At 39.1% G+C, this 19782-nt stretch overlaps 1 protein-coding gene across 2 annotated transcripts in view; it reads right to left on the minus strand.

Annotated features, from left to right (window-relative positions):
- C5 (complement C5) overlaps positions 1–19782 on the minus strand; it is an 85806-nt gene that overhangs the window by 51877 nt on the left and 14147 nt on the right. For both annotated transcript variants that reach the window (XM_065947138.1, XM_065947137.1), the window contains exons 5-16: positions 18863–18954; positions 17446–17528; positions 15072–15162; positions 13130–13244; positions 11325–11451; positions 8450–8565; positions 6502–6687; positions 5028–5231; positions 3921–4130; positions 3653–3802; positions 1749–1878; positions 702–764 (exon numbers count right to left, since the gene is read on the minus strand). In XM_065947138.1, coding sequence (XP_065803210.1) covers positions 702–764; positions 1749–1878; positions 3653–3802; positions 3921–4130; positions 5028–5231; positions 6502–6687; positions 8450–8565; positions 11325–11451; positions 13130–13244; positions 15072–15162; positions 17446–17528; positions 18863–18954 — 1567 coding nt within the window. The remainder of the gene's footprint in view (positions 1–701; positions 765–1748; positions 1879–3652; positions 3803–3920; positions 4131–5027; positions 5232–6501; positions 6688–8449; positions 8566–11324; positions 11452–13129; positions 13245–15071; positions 15163–17445; positions 17529–18862; positions 18955–19782) is intronic.

Here is a 19782-nt window from a genome sequence, read left to right on the forward strand (position 1 = left end):
AAACATTTCTTGCAGTTTGTACACCTTCACCAGTGGCATCATCCTACATCATAAATACTTGGATGAACCAATATCTCTCTTCTGATATCCTTAAAACTCAGAATGAAAGCCAGAATTAAAATGACTCATATAAATGCAAAGCATTATTGTATTACTATAAACATCCTTCTCAGTTGAGTTCAGGTCACTGACTCCTAGTTCAATGTTCTTTCTATTGTATCATTGCCAATTAGCATATCTCTGTTTAAATAATACTTAAAAATAATTTCTATTGGGCTTATTCCTCCCAATAATCCAACTTATTCTTAAGTATTTAATGTATGCAAGAAGAGAAAGACATCTAGGTATATCTCGAAGTTAATTAAACCATGGATTTTGTTAGAATAAAATGGAAGAATGTAATTTTAGTCACTAGATGAAGTTTGCAGAGAGGAAATATTTGTAACAAATAAAAGTTAATCTTTTATATTTTAGAGATAGAAATAACAAAGACTTATTTCCCTTAGATTAAGGTAATGGCAAATGAACTATTGGATCTGTTTAGATGAATCTTTCCAAGGGAGATGAGCTAGATGTCTGTATATAGCTTCCTTTTCACCCATTCATCTGAACGAGGAGAAATTAGATGATGTTTAGTTTTCTCCAGCTTTTGAATTACATGATCATAAACTTTTGACAATCACATGAAACTTTTATAGTACCTTCTTCCTCTATCTTCTTTTGCAGCATTCTCTTTGGCCTGAGAATTTCCTTACAAGGTTCATCTGTTTTAAAAAGATAAAGAAAAAAAGGAGGGGGAAAGGAGATAAAATCTCAAAAACCACAAAATTCCATGAAATTATTTTTTTAAAGACATTCACGTAATTCATTCAACAAATATTGAGAACCTGCTTTTGACCAAGCTCTGCACATTACACTTCTCAGTGTGACTTGTTTTTGGAGGGGCTCACAATCTGTTGTTACACAATTTGACTTGTTTGATCTGAGTTTGGTTTTAGACCCTATAACCTTTTTGATCCACTGATTACAGAGAAATACCTAAGCACTTAGGAGTGAGCCAAGTTTTTGTTAGGTATGCTATTTTAATTATTTCCTGTGCTTATATTATTATAAATGATAGTATCAAGTGTAATTATGAACAGTTTTAAAGCCGCAGAAAGAAAACAATTAAGATGTGGTCCTTGCCCTTAAAGAGTTCCCAGTGCAGTGACTGAAACAAGACGGGTCACGAAGTTTAAGACTCTACAGTGATGCACTTCTATTAAATCACTCATAAATAGATCTAGTCCCTGTAGGAGTCCCCGGTTAAAGGAGAGGAAATGATCAATTTTATATGAGGAAGAGGTTGCCTAGAGGAGATGATCCTTCCACTAGCTTCTGCCGGTTAATAAAAGGGAAAGCAGTCCTAATAAGGAGAAGTCAAAGATGTAAAATAGGCTAGTGCCGTCCACAACTACACCTGGTTCTCTACGGCATAAACATAGGGTCACGCAGAGCGGGAGGAGAAACAGCTGCAAAGAGCCGGGGAGAAGATCACGGAGGGCCTGGAGTATTACAGAAAAGAATTTGGACTTAATGTTGAAGGCTAATGACACCTTTTATACAGAGGAGTTACCTAGTCATGTTGCCGTAGGATCAGTGTAGTGAATTATTCTGGAGGAGGGACAACAACAAAGTCTGGGAGGCAAATTGTTCACGTAAATGTCAGTAATCAGTTTGAAGAATAAACAAAAAGCTGTGTGTTTTACCATTTTCTTGGGTGTTATCTGCATTTGCGTTGGTGAGGAAAGTGAGTCCAGCTAGGTAGAATACTTCTGCATTGTCTCGGCCACCGCCTGCTCCACAGCCCAGGTCACTCTTCTCTAAAGTTTGAAATACCTGTTCAGAGGTACTTAGTTAATTTAATAATTCTTAGCACAATTCCTAAAAGGCAAACTAGTAAGCCTAATCAGATATGGAAATCATTCCTCTGAAAAACTAAAGGTACAAATTGTTACCTGATTCTAACAAATCTGTGAAATGCACAGGCCTATCGTTTATGAAACGGCCAAGGACCGAATTTCCCAATTTCCTTCCTTTAGTTTGTTCTTTTGTTTTTGAAAATACATACCTATTCAAAATTAAATCAAGAACTAAGTTTTAAGCTTTGATAAGATGATGCTTTGAAATCAACCCATGCTGTTTTGTACATAGAGTGCATACTGTAATAAATATAATGTCCAAAAAAGAATAAATGAGTGAATGTATGAATAAGTGAATTAATAAGCTAGTTTTTAAATCACCTAAAGAAAAAGAAACAGCACAATCTCTCGTATTTTGGGGAAGAGGGCTCTAGGTTCTAAGTGGATGAGAATTTGTTTGGGGGGAGGCTTTTCCCAGTTTTAATTTTGACCCCAAATAATTTTTCCTTTCTGAATATTTTTAACTTAATGGTTTCTCAGTTCTTTCTTCCTTCTTCAAAGTAATTCAAGTCTAGAAAATAGGGAGGTGGGAGGGGGGATCGGGATGGGGAATACATGTAACTCCATGGCTGATCCATGTCAATGTATGACAAAACCCACTGCAATGTTGTGAAGTAATTAGCCTCCAACTAATAAAAATAAATGGAAAAAAAATTTTTTTTAAATAAAAAATAAAAGTGTATCACTTTTCTCCTAAAAAAAAAAAAAAGAAAGAAAAGAAAATAGTAGCAGAGTATAGGGGAGGTAAGGGCTTCCCTTGTGGCTCAGCTGGTAAAGAATCCACCTGCAATGCAGGAGACCTGGGTTCGATCCCTGAGTTGGGAAGATCCCCTGGAGAAGGGAAAGGCTACCCTGGAGAATTCTGTGGACTGTATAGTCCATGGGGTGGCAAAGAGTTGGACGCGACTGACCAACTTTCACTTCACATAGGGAAGGCAAATGGGAATTTAGAGGAAAAGAATCCACCTACAATGCAGGAGACCCTGGTTCGATTCCTGGGTTGGGAAGATCCCCTGGGGAAAGGATAGGCTACCCACTCCAGCATTCTTATGCTTCCCTTGTGGCTTAGCTGGTAAAGAATTCGCCTGCAATTCAGGAGACATGGGTTCGATCCCTGGGTTGGGAAGATCCCTTGGAGAAGGAAAAGGCCACCACCCACTCCAGTATTCTGTCCTGGAGAATTCCATGGACTATACAGTCCATGGGGTCTCAAAGAGTCAGACGCAACTGAGTAATTTTCCCTTTCACTTTCAGAGGAAATGAATAATTTTCAGATTCTTCTGGGCCACAGATTTTAATGGGTAAAAAAAGGAAACAAAAGCCAAAAACCCCCAGAGGTTGCCTATTCATTCTTCTCTGGTGCTGCTGCTGTAAAGCCCCCTGCTCCCAAATCTCCAAACCCGACCAACCAGTGGTCCTCTGACCCCGTGAATGTTGGGGGTCAGAGGATCATATGTCTGTAAAGTGCTTAACTCCATACTTGGAGAAGTGAAAAAGGATAGACCTGGGCTTTAGAGAGTAACGTGAGGATGGCTTACCTTCCTAAGAGTCCCTGTTCTGAGAAGATTGTATCAGTAGAAAAGCAAGTCTAGTCTTCATTTAATTCTTTCCCCATAACTTACCCTAATGGCCCCCGTTTGTGAAGCACTGCATAGGGCCACCCCAGTAACGGAAGCCATACACTACTTAACTCTTTCCAGGGGTCTCTTGGCTGTTCTTTGCACTCCATATATAGCACTATCCACTGCTGTTAAAGCTACCCAGGAATCCAGCTCAGTTTCCATATTAAGAGATACACGTTGGCCAGGGGAATATGTATCTGTACTTGGAGACAGATGAACCTAAAGGCCATTTGGAAAAGAAAATAATCATTTGTATGACAAAACTTCGCAGATAGCTGCATTTACAGCCCCTTTATTCAGGAGAAAATCTGATTGGGGCTTATAGTTTGTGCCTTACCTCGAGCTGGTTGCCACACTTTTCCTCAATATTTAACCAGACTGAATCGGACACTAATTCTGCAGTCTGCTCTCCTGTAACGATGTAATAGACCAGGAGACGAGCTGAAGGAACCATGTTCTGTGTCACTGGAATGTTTATACTTTGATAAGCTGAATCCGAAAGTTTATCCCTTGTGCCAAAGTGAACAATTTTGCCCTTGGATAAAACCTAAAAATAAACAGCAGCAGAAATGGTAATTACAAAAGCATAACCTTTGCTTTAGGATAGCACTTGGGAGTGGGAGCAGAAATTACCTTAAAGAAAAGGAAAGTTAACATGGCAAGGGCCTACTATGTCCCAGGAACTTCATGTTCGATTAACTCTTTTAGTTTCCATGGTAACCAGAAGGATGGGAATACTATCTTCATTGTGCAGATGAAGGGACTGAAGTTCGGGAACTAACTAAATGTCATTTAAATTTTTTCCTTAAAACTGTTGAAATAAAGTCATCATCACTTGTTTGGCCTGAACATCAGAATAATTAATCCCATTTCTTTGGTAATTGTCAGGATGCCTATAACATTTTTTGTACATTCTTTCCTAACTTTCACTGACAGCCTTGACTGATACCTCTGTTTAATGTAAGTGATGTAATAGGGATATTCTTGGAGCAGGTTTGAAATGACTCTCACCCCTTAAGAGCAGGATTGGGGTCCCTCCTGTACTACAGTGAAATGCACATATTTTAAATGGGTCTAGGTATGTAGTCTTTGGCCATGAAGTAGAGCAGAGGTAATGTGAGGATTTAATCAGGCTCTCTCTGTGGAGGAATCAAGCTCTCTTTGGGAAAGGCGTGTCACACGGAGAATCAGAGGTTCCCAGTTCTAATCACAACCTTTCTCTTTAAGTCGAATGACTGCGGTGAGTCCTAAGTCTTTCGCCCCTCAGTCCTCTTCTGTGAAAGAGTCATGAAGATCACGCCCTGTCTCAGAGGCTTTTGAAAAGCTGATTATTCAGTTAAGTGATGTTATTGGAAATGCTTTGTAAGAACATACGTAAGGGATCACTCTAACACTTCTCTGTAAGCAAAGTAAAATCAGGTAAGTCTATCATTATTATACTTACCAAGTAATTGTAGTGAGTTATTTTGTCAATATATGGGCTTCTGGGTGTAACAACAATATTCAGATGTTCTCCCACAAGCAAATGTTTATAGTTTTCTGTCCAGTCAATATAAAGGTAGCTTTGGCTGAGAGATGAATACGCTATTGCTCGGTAATCTTTATTGGCCTGATTTTCGTCGGGAAGATCTGGATCGTTCGTCTTGACCTGGAAAGGAAAAAAAGCGTTAAACAAAGATACATGGACTGCGATGTAAAAAAGGTATGTTTTCTGTGAAACAAACCTTTTAAATTCCTTTCTTTGCTTTATACATTTCTAAATTTCACAACACCAATTGCTAAAGAAAAAGAAATCCACTACTCCAATGTGTTTGTACAGCTGTGGTATCAAATAACTCTACAAAGGCTATGGACAATAATTGGGATAATATAGGACTGTGGGTTATGGTGGGAAAATCCGGTGAAGTGAAAACAGAATGATGCTCATGGAACAAATATGGGCATCCTTGAAGTGTCAGTGGTAAGCTGGGCACTCTTTTCTCATGGGTTACAGGGGTAGCAGTGGGGAGGTCCTGAGGACTGGGGACAGGAGTTGTGATGGACGTCACCCAGACTTTCTGGCCCACTTTCACTGTGAAGTCGTGGCACAGCCAAGGGCTTACAAACAGGGTGGAGCAGGAGTGCGATCACGGCAGTGACGTCGGCCTTTGACAGCAGAGGGGTTAGTATCTGGGGTGAGATATACATTGGTTTGCATTCAAGTGCCATCGTTCATTAAGTCTGGATAAGTTATTTAACCACAAGAGAGGTCAAAAGCCTCTGTTTCCTCAGCAGCAAAATGGCAAAGATAATATTCTCCAATTCAGAGAGCTGATTACATGGGTATTGAATGTGTTCTACGTAAAGATGATGTATGATGTATGATGTCTAGCACTTTGTAAGGGCTGAGTAGATGACAGTGAATCTGTGCATGCTGGGGTCATTGACACACATTATTAAGTTATTTTTTTTATCTGGAGTTGGGAACCTAAATATTATTTGCTGGGAGAGAAGACTATTAAGTGAATTTTCAAGTAGAGTGATTCATACAGCTGGAAAAAAAAGAGAGGCTTCCACATTTGACCCCTGTGTGGCCCTGAAAAGAGATAAAAGTTGTGACGTGGGAAAGAGAGACTTTCTATCACTAATTTTCAGTTATTCCTATTTCATGCTTCTAGATTTTAATACAGTCTTACTAATGCAAGAGAAAATAATTCACCCCAAATAAAAAACTGATACATTTATCTTCCTAAAGGACCATTTAATTAATTTGCAGATTGCCTCTGGTGCTTTTTTTTTCCCCCTTTGGTTGCAAAATTATGGAACTGTTCGCTGGACTCATGTCTAAAATCTACCACATTTTTTTCTGCACATTGGCCAAAACACACAGTCAAAAGTACACATCGTCCTAGAAAATTTAACAGGAGAATTCAGCTCACATTAAACTCCAGCACCGTCACTTCAGATGGGAGATTCACCACAAAAGAAGCTACTCCATCACTGGAACGTGTTACACTTTTCTTTGACTCCAAGTCAGATGTCTCTTGGTTCACATCGAGTGTTTTTGCACTCAGGGTCACCGGTATCCCTCCTACCAAATGGTCAAATGAATCCTTAACTTGCACCTGTTTGTCAGAACAGTCCAAATTCATTTCCACAGCTCATCACTTCTTTTAAAGCAAAACAGTTCTGAAATAATTTTCCTTTCTCCTCACCAATGTATAAATTATTCATATTCAATTCAGTAAAGAGAAGCATGTTCTCATCTTATGTTAAAAGGGTCTAATCTTATTTAGTTAAATCATTCTTGAATGGATTCCCCCATATATCAAGAAGACTCAGAATATAAATATTGTATTAGGCCTGCCAAGTGGATGAGATAAGGTCTTTTGTTATTTAATTTCTATGTTTCTTCAATTGGTTGAAAACTAGATAAAAGAGAAAATGAAGCAATCACGTCTGGGAATTAATCTCTTAGATATGAGAACAATAGCATAGGGCTTAGTCGCTCAGTCGTGTCCGACTCTTTGCAACCCCGGGGGCTGTAGCCCGCCAGGCTCCTCTGTCCATGGGGTTTCTCCAGGCAAGAATACTGGAGTGAGTTGTATGCCCTTCTCCAGGGGATCTTCCCCACCCAGGAATCAAACTGGGGTCTCCTACACTACAGGAAGAGTCTTTACCAGCTGAACTATCAGAGCAGCCCCATGAGAAAAAAATACATTTTTTTTTCTCCTTAAACTTTACCTCTCATTGCCATGCATATGCTAAATTCATATAGAATTTCCACAAAGGTATATTTTACATTATTTATTTTTATATGTGATATGAAATATATAAAGATATATAGAATATAAATATATTTTATATAAAGATAAATATAGTATATATAAATATATAGACATTTAAAAATAATAAATATATTCTAAATAGTGACATATTTTATGATCTTTTGTATGTTTTATATTAATATACTCTATAATAAATTACAAATTATTATATGCATTATATAGTAACATGTTATATATTATTAAATATGTTGTATATGTATTAAGAAGTTATAAGCGTGTCCAAAGGTTGCTTGGGGTCTGGTAAATCTTTTTCTCTTGAAAGTCAGTGATCTACAGCTTTCTAAAGGATAGGGAATAAAAATTTTCATTTTATAAATATAATAAAACATAGTTTATGTAATAGAGTATGTTTTATATAATATATAATCAGATATAGAATACTAAATACAATAAAGTATAATAACAAGGTCAGATAAATGTTTTAGCTCCATACTATCAGCATTTTAAAAAGGAAAAGAGGAAGAAGGAGAGAAAATATTGAAAAGGAGAGAAAAAAACAAAAACCAGAGAGAAAAGAGTCAGGGACCGACAGAAAAGTGTCGAGATGGAAAAGACAGAACAATGCAGAGAGATGAGATCAGACAGAGTCGTGTACAAAGAGAAGGCAGAGTGAAGAGTGCAGAAACGCGCCCTCAGACACATAGGAAATAAAAAAATAGAGAAAGGGGTTTATTTTCAAGAAATGATATCTCTGTCTTAAGACTTTTTAAGAACATGTTGCCAAATAATTTTAAATGTTAGTATTTTTTGAACTATAGACATATGGAATTTTATTTATAATATATATCGTTAATGTAAGGCTCATTTAGGGAACGCCTAACACAGGCTATCTTACTAAATACTGATACTGTCCTAAGGTTTGACATTATTCCCAAGAGAGATGCCAGTCAGCAGTCTCCCACTGCTGACTACATTGTCAGAGAGGCAGATTTCATGCACAGATTGAGTTCCCTCTGTGCTTTGCCTCTCCATTATCATCCCCCCAAATTTTTAGAGAAAGATAATCACATTCAGCAGTACCCCCCACCCCCAATCTAACCTTGACAGAATATGGAATCCCAGGCTTCACAAAAAGAGGAGTAGCAACCAAATTCAGTTTGTAGGGAGAAAGGACATATTTGATGCCAGGGATTTCTGCTTCTTCAGAAAATCCACCTAAAGAAATGACAAAAACCTATTAGAAGTGTACTGATCTGTGTGGGGAGCTGTGTTTGTCTCCATGTGTCTCCACAGACCCACTCATTCCTTCATTCATTCACTCCATTCCTGCACTCATTCGTTTACCAACAGCGAGTAGGACATGGGTCTTGGTTCAGAGGGGCAGTGCAGAGAAGAGTTTAAACCCTTTTCAGGAGTTTCCAAAGCCTTCTGCTCAAGGCTTAGGCGTAGAGATGGCCCTTCTGGAAGTAGAGCAATAGGATCGGACTGAGGAGACATTTGAAGTGGGGACACCACTTTTCGCCAGCTGCCTGAATTTCATTTAAATACATAGAAGGCATTAAGGAGAGAAGAAAGGGTCGGCCAGAGAGTAAGCCTTGCTGGGAGGTCATCTTTAGGGGGCAGGGGTATGGAGAGAGCTGGAGAAAACATAAAAAAAGCTTGAGGTAGAGAAAACCCAGAGGGTCTACTGGCAAGACCGAAGAGTGTCACCCTTTAGCTAAAACTTATATACAGGAAGTTATAAGAGTAATATACAGAGCTCTAGTATCCCTAACTTCTCTCCAGGATTATACCCCTGGTTCGCCCACATACGGGCTTCCCAGGTAGCGCTGGTGGTAGAGAACCCACCCGCAAGTGCAGGAGATGTAAGGGACACGGTTTCAAACCCCGGGTCGGGAAGAGCCCCTGGAGGCGGGCACGGCAACCCACTCTAGTACTCTTGCCTTGAGAATCCCATGGACAGCAGAACCTGATGGGCTTCAGTGCATGGGGCCACAAAGTGTTGGACATGACTGAAGTGACTTAGCATGCACATACGCACCCCTACATATATATCCTAACCTTCAGTCAACAGAATAATCTGCTATTCTCAAAGGTCACCCTTGATATGTCCCCTCTCTGAAGAGTGCCCCACTTCACCCTGCCTGTCATCCCTTCCTCAAAACCCTACTGGTCTTTCAAGACAAGACCAGTTATCTTTAGGACACCTTTGTTGGTTGCTCAGCAATCATCTAGGAGCTCATCTTCTTCCGAAGGTCAGTAGCATTTAGCACTTTGCTTAGAGCACACATGGAATTCCTTCTTGTCAAAGAGTTCTTTGTTTATTTGTCTTAAAGCTGATGCATGTTTGTAAGCCACTTGAGTACTGAAATTATGCATCATTAACATTTGTAAGCTTGCATATTTAGCAGCACTCTTTGCATATCTAATAAATATTGCCTAAACTGAACTTATTTTAAATAAATTGAGAAAAATAACATTAAGAAAGAAACATTAAAACAATGCCAAAAATATAGAGAGGGCAGGGAGTCTAAAGTCATCATCATTCTCCCGCATCTATTGAGCATCGGACGTATACAAAGTGCTTAATAACTCTGTAATTACCTCAGTTCTTCATTCTGCTACCCTAGAAGGACAAATTTAAAGAGGTAGAAGGAGACTTAGCAATCTTCTAGTGTGACAGTCATTTTATTGAAAAAAAAAATGGACTTAGTGTGGTTACATTATTTGTTCATGGTTGATTGGGGGTTCAATATAGACCTGCAAATATAAGGTACGTTAGTAATCAAGATATATCAGAAGTGAGGCAAAGTAATCCAACGGGGAGTAATAATTAAGAACTATTAAAACCATTGGAGTGAGGGTTAAGAGTACTAGACAAGATATTAAGAATGCTAAGAAGAAAAAAAAAAGGTGGTGAGGAGGAGAGGAAGAAGAAGGGGGAAGACGAGGGGGAGGAAGAGGAGGAGAGGGAGGAGAGGGAGGAGAAGCAGGAGGGCAGGAGGAGTGAAGAGGAGCGGGGGACAGGAGAAAGGGGAGAAGAGGAGGTGCTGCGTATACTGCGTATACTGACTCTTTTATTCCCACCGTAACACTGAGAGGTATGTACTATTATTGGATCCATTTTAGAAACATTACCTTCAGTTTTGGATAGAATTACTATTCCAGAAGAAAAGGGCTTTATGATGTACTTTGTTCAACTCCAGCATTATACAACTAAGTGGATAAAACAGTGGTAGTAGCAGTAACTTTCATTTGCATGGTGCTGCGCCGAAAGTCTTTACATGCATAATCTCTTTGATTTTGATTCCTCCTGGGTGAGAAAACTCAGGTGCCAGATGTTCAAGCCAGACAGGCTGTGAGCCACTGGGACTGTTAAATGGTTGGATGCGATCCCTTCTTGCCATGGAGACAGTAGAGACCCAGTGACTAGGGACTGACAAGGCTACACTCCAATCCCAGTTTTAATGAAGCAAAAGTAAAAGTTAACTATGAAAGGAAGTAAATGCGAAGAATGTAGTGATTATTTACACCTCTAATATGCTGTCTAAATATTTCCCAAGGGAAAGTCCCTTCTCTGGTGCCTTCTAGGTCGCTTTAGTCATGTCCAATTCTTTGTGACCCCATGGACTATAGCCCGGCAGGCTCCTCTGTCCATGGGATTCTCCAGGCAAGAATACTGGAGTGGGTTGACATGCCCTCCTCAGGGGGATCTTCTCTGGTGGCTCAGTGGTAAAGAATCTGCCTGCCAATGCAGGAGACACAGGAGATGCAGGTTCTATCCCTGGGTCGGGAAGGTCCCCTGGTAAAGGAAATGTCAACCCACTCCAGTATTCTTGCCTGGAAAATTCCATGGACAGAGGAGCCTGGTGGGCTACAGTCCATGGAGTTGCAAAAGAGTCAGACATGACTTAGCAACTAAACAACAACAAATATTTGCCAAGAGAAAGTTTAAGAGGGAAAAACAAACTTACCTGTAGACTCTATGATTGTCACACCAATATAGAGGTACTTGTCGTTTAAATCTTCTAGACTTTCATAGGACAATTCTTTAACTGCTGTTTCAGAGTTAAATGTGACTTGAGTCATTCCGTTTATCAACTTTTTAAAGGGGAAAAATAAGCAAGTTATTTCAGAGAAGAATTTTTAAGGAAAAAATGAATAAAATGTGCCTTTACTAGCCTCTCAACCAAAGACAAAGAGGAAAGCTTTACCATCACCACTAAAGCGAGTAACTGAGTCCACAGTTAAGCCCAGAGTGTTAGATTCCAATCTATTTGTTTAGAATTATAGATGTGGAGGAATCTTAAACATCCTTTGGTTCCACAGGTCTTTTTTGTACTAGCTGGCAAAGATGACTTCTCCCCATCACTGAGTCATCATCATCTTTCTGGGCCTCTCAGCCTACTTTCACTCTTAACTGAGAGTTTATTTTATGAAATTCACTCTGTCCTTTACTGCTTTCACATTAAGACACTAATTTAAAAATGCACAGTAGGCAATGGGATACAGGGTTACCTACGAAATCTTAACGCTTAGTCGGGTCCGACTCTTTGCCACCCCACAGACAGTAGCCTGCCAGGCTCCTCTGTCCACAGCATTCTCCAGGCAAGAATACTGGAGTGGGTTGCCATTCCTTCTCCAGGGGATCTTCCCGGCCCAGAGATTGAACCCCAGTCAGATTTTTTACTGTCTGAGCCACCAGCGAAACATATGATATTATTTAATTATTAACCACAACAGTAAAACAGATTTTGCCTTACTTTTTCTTCCAAAATTGAGTACTTTGAGGCCAGAGATTTTTATCTTATGTAGCTTTAAATCTCAGTGTTTAACATAGAATCTTGCATTAAAAAAGAGGTGCTTACATCTTAAATAAAACTGTACTTTGAAAGAGCAAGGGCTGAGTAACTGATGATACAAGCTCTGTGACAGTGCGGTGGTGAAGAAAATGACATGAGCCCTTCCCACCCAGAGGACAGATGCAGAGAGCACTGACCTGGGGAAGGGCTGAGCTCTAGCGAGCACCAGTCCTTAACTACGGACCGATAACTTCTCAGTGAGTTCACCGTTCATTCATTCACTTACAAATTTTCATAGAGCGCCTCCTTTTTGCCAGCAACCAGGCTGGCTCTAGGCATATAGCGGGAATTATCCAGACCCCCAAAGAGTTTTGTGTAGAGAACGGTAAAGAAGTAAATAAAGCATCACTAGTTGTAATGGTTGTTCAACCTCAGCACTCTTGACCCTTTGGACGGGGTAATTCTTTGCAGAGCAGGGTAATTCAGAGCAGGGGGTACCACCGCTCTGAAGGAGTTTCACAACATCCCTGGACTCAACCCACTAAATGCGCGTGTGACCCTCTTGCCCAGTCGTGACGACCACAAATGTCTCCCTGGGGTTAAAAAATCACCCTTGGTTGAAAACGACTGCAACATAAAGTGTGAAATGCTCCACTGAGAAGAGGCAGGGGGTGACAGAGGGAAAGAGTCCCCTAGCGGAAGAAGCAGCTCTGCAAACACCTGGAGGCCAGAGAGACGGGAAGGTTTGAAAAACTGGGGTGACCAGTGCAAGGGAGAAGAAAGGGGGAGATGGGCTGGCAGGGCGCTGATGACAGGGGAACTGAACTTTATCCTCAGGGTAGTGAGAAGTCAGTGGAAGGTTTTTAAGCTTCAATTTCCACACCGACATGAAACAATACAGTGGACTAGATGATACAGAAGTGACTTTCCATCTCTAGCATTCATGATGGATCTTTAGGTACAAGCGAACCTCTTACCGTTGTGCTTTGCATTGCTTTTTGCATCATTTCTTTTTGATTATCTTTTAAGTTGTCTCTTATTCCAAAAGAGATATAAACGTCAGCCTCATTGACGACTTTATTATAAAAATATCTGTCAAGCAATCATACCATAAAATTGTTCTGCTATCACGGTTACAATAATAAAATCCAGACAAAATATAACAATTTAAAATCATAAAGCATTTGACATACTTTAAAGTGCCTTTCCATCCACTATCACATTTCATCCTCATAAAGCCACCGTAATAAAGCCAAAGTACAGATTTTTATTACTATGTGCTAGATGAAATAAACTGATCTTAAGGAGATCAAAAGAGTCAGGTCTGGGCCTCTTTCTTACAAAACACATCACTTCCTCAATGATTTTGATAACATTGGAGAACTGCTCTTAATTTCTTTTACATCTTTTAAAGCAGCATGCCCAGTCTCACAGTTACATAAGTTTTTTTTGAAAACTCTAATTGCATATTTCCTTTTTTAGTTTAGAATTAAAATAATGATAAAGAAAACTTTCTGTGTAGCAAACATGATAGCAAGATCTTTTGTTATTCGTAGTTTGAACAAAAAAAGTAAGTCTCTCTGTTAAAAGAAGTCCATTTCTACAGTTCGCTGTCAAGTAAGTCTTTTACAGTGGCTTAGACTAAGTGACCAACACTCTATTTGAGCAATAAATGCTAGTAAGAGAGGCAGTATATGGTAGCATTTGAGGGCATGGGTTCTGGAACAAGAGACACCATGTGATTTATTAGCTGTATGATCTTGGGCAAATTACTTAACATTTATGTATCTTCGTTTTTCTGTTTGTAATGTGGGGATAGTAATTGTATCTATCACATAGAGTTTTGTAAAGATTAAATGAACTAATACATACAGAATGCTTTGAAAAGTGCCTGACATATATAGTTATATAAATCGGTTATTATTTTTAATAATTATGTTAGGCCATTTTTAAATGGTAGATCGCTTATAAAAATAACCCCAGTTCTCCACCTCCCCGTGTGTCTACTGCCTTGGCAGCTCTTTGCACCCAAAGGGTGTGAAGGGAGTCTGTTTCCTTCAGGCTGGTGCTACAATTTGCTTTGGTCAAAAGAATGTGGTGGAGGTGATAGTGTGTTAGTCCCAAAGTGTGAACCTCAAAAGGACTTTTATGCTCCCATTTTCTCTCTTTGAACATTGCTGCTGCTACAAGCTAGCCAGTTGGTTGATGAGAAACACACATGGTCCAGTCATCCTTGTAGCTTCAGCCAACTGCCAGTTAACTGTCAGGCATCTGAGTAAGACCTCCCTAGACCAGCCAGCCCCCAGCTGACCTGCCAACTGGCTGCAGGCACATGGGTGAGCCCCACTCACATCAGCCTGGCCCAGGCAGCGGAACTGCCCAGCTGACTCATAAACAGTTGCGGTTTTAAGGTACTGCGTCCCAAAGTAGTTATGCAGCGTTAGCTGGCTGATGAAGCCATTACAAATGATAAGAAGTTAAAGCTTAGTATCTCAGTCCCAGTATCCTAAGGCATGCTGCTTCCTAACCATACACACTGAACTTACAGTTTTAGGATTTTTTTTTTTTTTTGGCTGATGAATAATCAACCAGGCTAAAATCGGAATCAGCTAAAATCAGCTAAAATCAGCTAAAATCAGCTAAAATCAGAGCAAATAAACTATAGGCGTGATGTCTTCTCAGTCAGGTAGTTTCAAAGTCATGCCAGACATTGCCACTAAATCACAGATCTCAGCAATATATAAATGTATCAACTCACCACACAGTACACCTTAAACTTTCCCAATGTCATATGTCAATTTTATCTCAATAAAACTGGGGGTAAAAATCAAAGATCTCACTCTGGGCAAATGTCACCAAAGTTAGCACTCAGTTTAACTGAAAAATCTGAAAACAAAATAAAACAAAAAACTTTCTTACCTTGCTCTTATAGTAATTTCAAAACTAGTAAAGTCCTTATAACCAATGAAATTACTTTCTGGTTCTATTGAGATAGAAAAATGTGGCAACACTGAAAATAAAAGCAAAGAGGCAACATTACAATTTGAATTAGAGTAGTCTTTAAAGCATAGCAACCAACTGTATCTCTGGCATAGTTGGATAAGCTGTGACATCAACACAGCATCCACCTTGTCATTACCATTCATCAGCAGGATCTCTGGGAAGCCTCCTGTTCCACCAATCAGATGTTAGCTCATACTCTGCATGCTAGAAGAACTTTACTTATACTTTGATTTCAGCACTTATAGGCAGTCGACTACTTCCTCCCCTAGAGGATGGGCTCCTTGAAACAAAAAAGACTATTTTCTTTATTTTTGCATGTCTCCCCCCTCACCCTTCTCATGAGCCACAAATATAGTACGTGCTCAACAAAGGTTTATTAAATTGAAAATGGAAACAGAAATTTCTTGCTTGTTTAACATTTCTCTTTTTTGCCTAATGGATAAAATCCATCCAGTCTCCAAATTCCAACTTAAAACTCTCACTTTAGTCAACAAGCGAGAGCTTACAATCAGCTCCAAGAAAGAAGCTTCATGCAAAAGTAAAAATTAGAGCAGGAAGGAAGAAGGGTTTTTTCTCCTGTCTCTTTGGTATCTTGATTGCCCAAGAGAAAACAATTTCAGTTGTCCAAAATAGCACTGTCTTCTCTTTGTTCTAACACGGCCTGGTTAGTAAGGCTTACAGATTCTATTAAGCTGCACAACACTTAACAGAAATTGGGTGATTGCATGACCTCGATACTGTAGGTAAAGACTGTCACATGAGAGTACGTGAGATGGGGTCAGATATGGCTTATATGCTTTCTAGATGGTGAAAGGGTCTTCCCGGGTAACACAAACGGTAAAGAATCTGCCTGCAGTGTGGGAGAAAACACAAGTCAAAGAGCAATGCAATCTGTTGCTCTGGGCTGCATTCCTATGTTATTAAAGATCAAGGCAGATATGTTCTCTCCAAGATATGAAGTAGAGGAAAATATTTCATCGTTTCATCCAGTACCTAGTTGCCTTGTAGCCTGCACACTCCTACCAACAGGGATGCACCAGTGAACACGACAGACAAACCCTGGCCTCAGTGAGCTCACAGTCGAGCAGGGAAGACAAGTATAAGCAAAGAATTACACAAACACTTAAGACCGCTATGAAAGCTGATATTTATAAGTGACTACAGGGAGTCCTGCCCAGGAAAGAGAATTTAGGGAAAACGTCACTGAATAAATGGCTTTTCAACTGAGACTTGAAGGTGAGTAGGAGTTGGCTAGGTAAGAGGGAGGGGGAGGGGGTTGTAGGCAGATCACTTGCAAAGTTGCCATTAAATGGAGTGGTATAAATGAGGCAGAGGAGGAGATGGGGATGAGGAGGCATCGGGGACTTCAATAATGAAATAACACGACGGCGAGAATAGCTCCAAAGTGGAGATGACAATGGGGGCTGGGGGTGGGTTTGCAGTAGTCCATGAGGGAGCCTGGTGATAAAATCGATGCGAGGCTGCAGATAATAAGAGGTGGATAAATTTTAGATATGTACAAGAAGCAGCAAAAACACTTGGAGGAAAGGGGACCGGTTAGGATTATATGTTATTTAGAGCCTATAATCTTTAAAGTTGAGCTTCATTATAGTAAATTTGTTTTGTCACTGTTTATTCACCACATTATTATGATTCTATTGGGGGAATTAAAAAATTACTTCAAGCAAAACAAAGTTAAATTTTATATCAGAGCACACAAATACTCTAGTAAACAACTACAAGAAACGGAAAGGTTAAGCGGTTTATATGTTAATTACTAATCCATTAATATGATTGATTTCAAAGTAAGAACATCTGATACTTTGGGATCAATGTATTAGGAATTTCTGGGTCAGAAGGAAAATAGGGGTAAGGAAATGCAAATGTTCCTGTTTTGTCACTAATGGGTTGTGATGAAGTGAGTAAGTCACCTGTTAGTCATCAGGTTCCGTTCACCTCAACTCTGATAGTTTCTCCTAAAATCCTAATTCTGGAAAGGACCTGAACCAGTCAAGCTCCTCAAGAGGCTAGGTCTCTTGGAGCTCTATGATGAGGAAGACAAGTCCAGAGGGTTGGTGCGCTTGTTCAAGGTTAACAGGGTAGCTACACCCAGCGCTTAGGCATTCAGACAACGCCCACTCCTCCCACTGCCTCAATCAGTACTTCTAACCATACCAGCAAGCAGCCTCATCTTCATCTGGGAGTGATTTTGCATTAAGTTCATTCGTGAAAAGAATTATTGCAAAAATGGTAACTCTATACAGGTAAACTTTTAATCATCAGAAATTACCATATTCTTTAATTTCAAAATATGCAGTTCCAGTTGTTGAAAAGTCTTCTTTATATTTAGCTCGAATGGTCCACACACCGTATCTATGGAAGCAAAATATTTAAAATTATGGAAGTCATGAAATGTGCCTGTTATGTTGAGGTGCTAGTGATACAAAAGTGGCCAATACAGACAAGATCCCTGTCCTCAAGAAATTTATAGTCTAGTGGGGAGTAAAGGCAAGTAAATTAATAAAGCTGAGATAAGTGCCATGAAGAAAAGAAGAAATTCAAAGGAGGAGAGAGAAAAGAAAAAGGAAGAGAGGGACTACATTTGATGTGCATCCAAGATAGCCTCTTTGAAAAGAGAGCATTTAACCCACGTCCTAAAGAATGAGAGGAAGCCAGCTTTGTGAAGAGTAAGGTGAAGCACGTTTTAAGCAGAGGGGACAACCTGTGAAAAAGTACTGGGGTAGGAAAGAAAAGGTCATAGGAGGCTATCATGGCTGATACATAATCCGGCATAATCTACCACTTGGCATAAGACGAAGTTGGAGAAATGATAATAGTTATACAATAATTGGATCAATTCTTTGCTATTATGGAATACTTTCAAGGAAGTACACAATTTTAAAATTACCCAAATTATGTAAATCCCCCAATTTCATCCAAATTTCTAGAAGACCTTCAGTACAGTGAATAAACTGTGAACTCCCTTCTAGAGGGCAGAGCAAAAATGACCATAAGAAGATTTTAAAGTGATATTGCAGTCATTTTTTTTTTTTCAGTCATTTTTATATGCATTTACTTGTCCTCCTTTAAGTTCACTGGAGGCAGCGACTATGCATTTTTCATTTCTATTTTAAATTTCTCATTCCTGTTGCACTTTGCATTTCCTAGGAATGTGTTCACTAAATTTTTATCACATTGGGTTCTGTTTAAACATGTTCTTAATCCTCTAGCATGAGACCAAATGGAGGAAATGACTTTACTAAGATTTTCCCTCTTGAAATCTGTCTTCTGGTATAGTCTTTGCGGTAAAGGCTGCAGGAGACCAGTATTTTTATTGGTCATAGCAAGACATGGGACAACATCAGCCTTTTAGACTGACAGTCTACTAGATTCCTTGAAGGTTGGAAGGTTGATGGTTTTGATAGAGAGAAAAAGGCCTGGGAACTATTTTTTTGCTTCTTCCATATTAGAATTTCTACATGTAAAGAAGATTGGTGAGAAGCATTGGGAGTGGTTTGTTTCGTCAGAACCTGAGCCTCGTTTCTCATTAGACCGGGAAAGACTGCACATCTTCATTTCTTTCACACTTACTTTCCGTTAACACTAGGTGGCTCCATTTGACTGATTATCTACCTCATAACCAACCATTCCAGATGCATGCTTTACAGAAAACTTTATTAAAAAAAAAAAAAAACACTTTAAAATACCTAGGATTAGATGGAATCTTGAAGTCAGGAAAAGAAATAATTCCAGTATAATCATTTTCTTCGACCATGTCAACTTCTGATCCTTCGGGATCCTTTGAATAAAAACAGACAATTTCCAAGCATATAAATCACATTTTAAAAATTAACTGATTACGTTGTCTTTGATTGATATAAATATTTACTAACAAAAATCCATGTCTTCAAATTAAATATGAAGGAGGAAAACCATTTAAATGTTGTGAAAGGCAAATATGGCTCATTTAAGCCATTTCCTCCTATTTTGACTTTCTTCCATCTCCTGCCTCACTAAAAATAAAAAAAAAAGTAAATCAGTGTCCAGGCTATCCTAGTCTCAATTATCTAGAAGAGATTCAACTCTCTATTGTATGGCTAAAAAAAATAACTATGACAAAAACTGATGTTATAATGAACCAAATAGTAGCTTACACACTTTACAGATACAGGAATCTAAATTTTGTATGTGTTCATTTGGAACTTTCCAAAGCAAATATGCTGTGAAATTCATTTATTAGCTAGAAATTTTGTAAGTCTACAGGTTATGTCAATAATTATCAACCATAATCTTGGAACACACTAATGCTTCTCAAATAATTCATTATAAAATAGTCAGATGTGAAAGTTTATGGAAGTTTCATAATTTTAGTAAGTTATAAAGGATTCAAGGTTATTCCTATGCAGCCCTCTTTTTCACTCGTGTTCTGTTAAGATTTTTGATTTTTTGGTTCCTTGAGTAGGAGAAAAAGGTGCTGCAACCTGCCGTGAGGGACCTACTGTTACTGGGTGAGCAGTTGATTCCTCACAAAAATTTGTAGGGTTTTGACTTGAACTGGGAAGGCCACGGGAATTTATTGTACACATCTGTTATGTCCATCATGGCTCATGAAAGGCTGATAGTTGTT

The sequence above is a fragment of the Muntiacus reevesi genome, chromosome 10, assembly GCF_963930625.1.
Source record: "Muntiacus reevesi chromosome 10, mMunRee1.1, whole genome shotgun sequence".
Taxonomy (NCBI): Eukaryota; Metazoa; Chordata; class Mammalia; order Artiodactyla; family Cervidae; genus Muntiacus; species Muntiacus reevesi.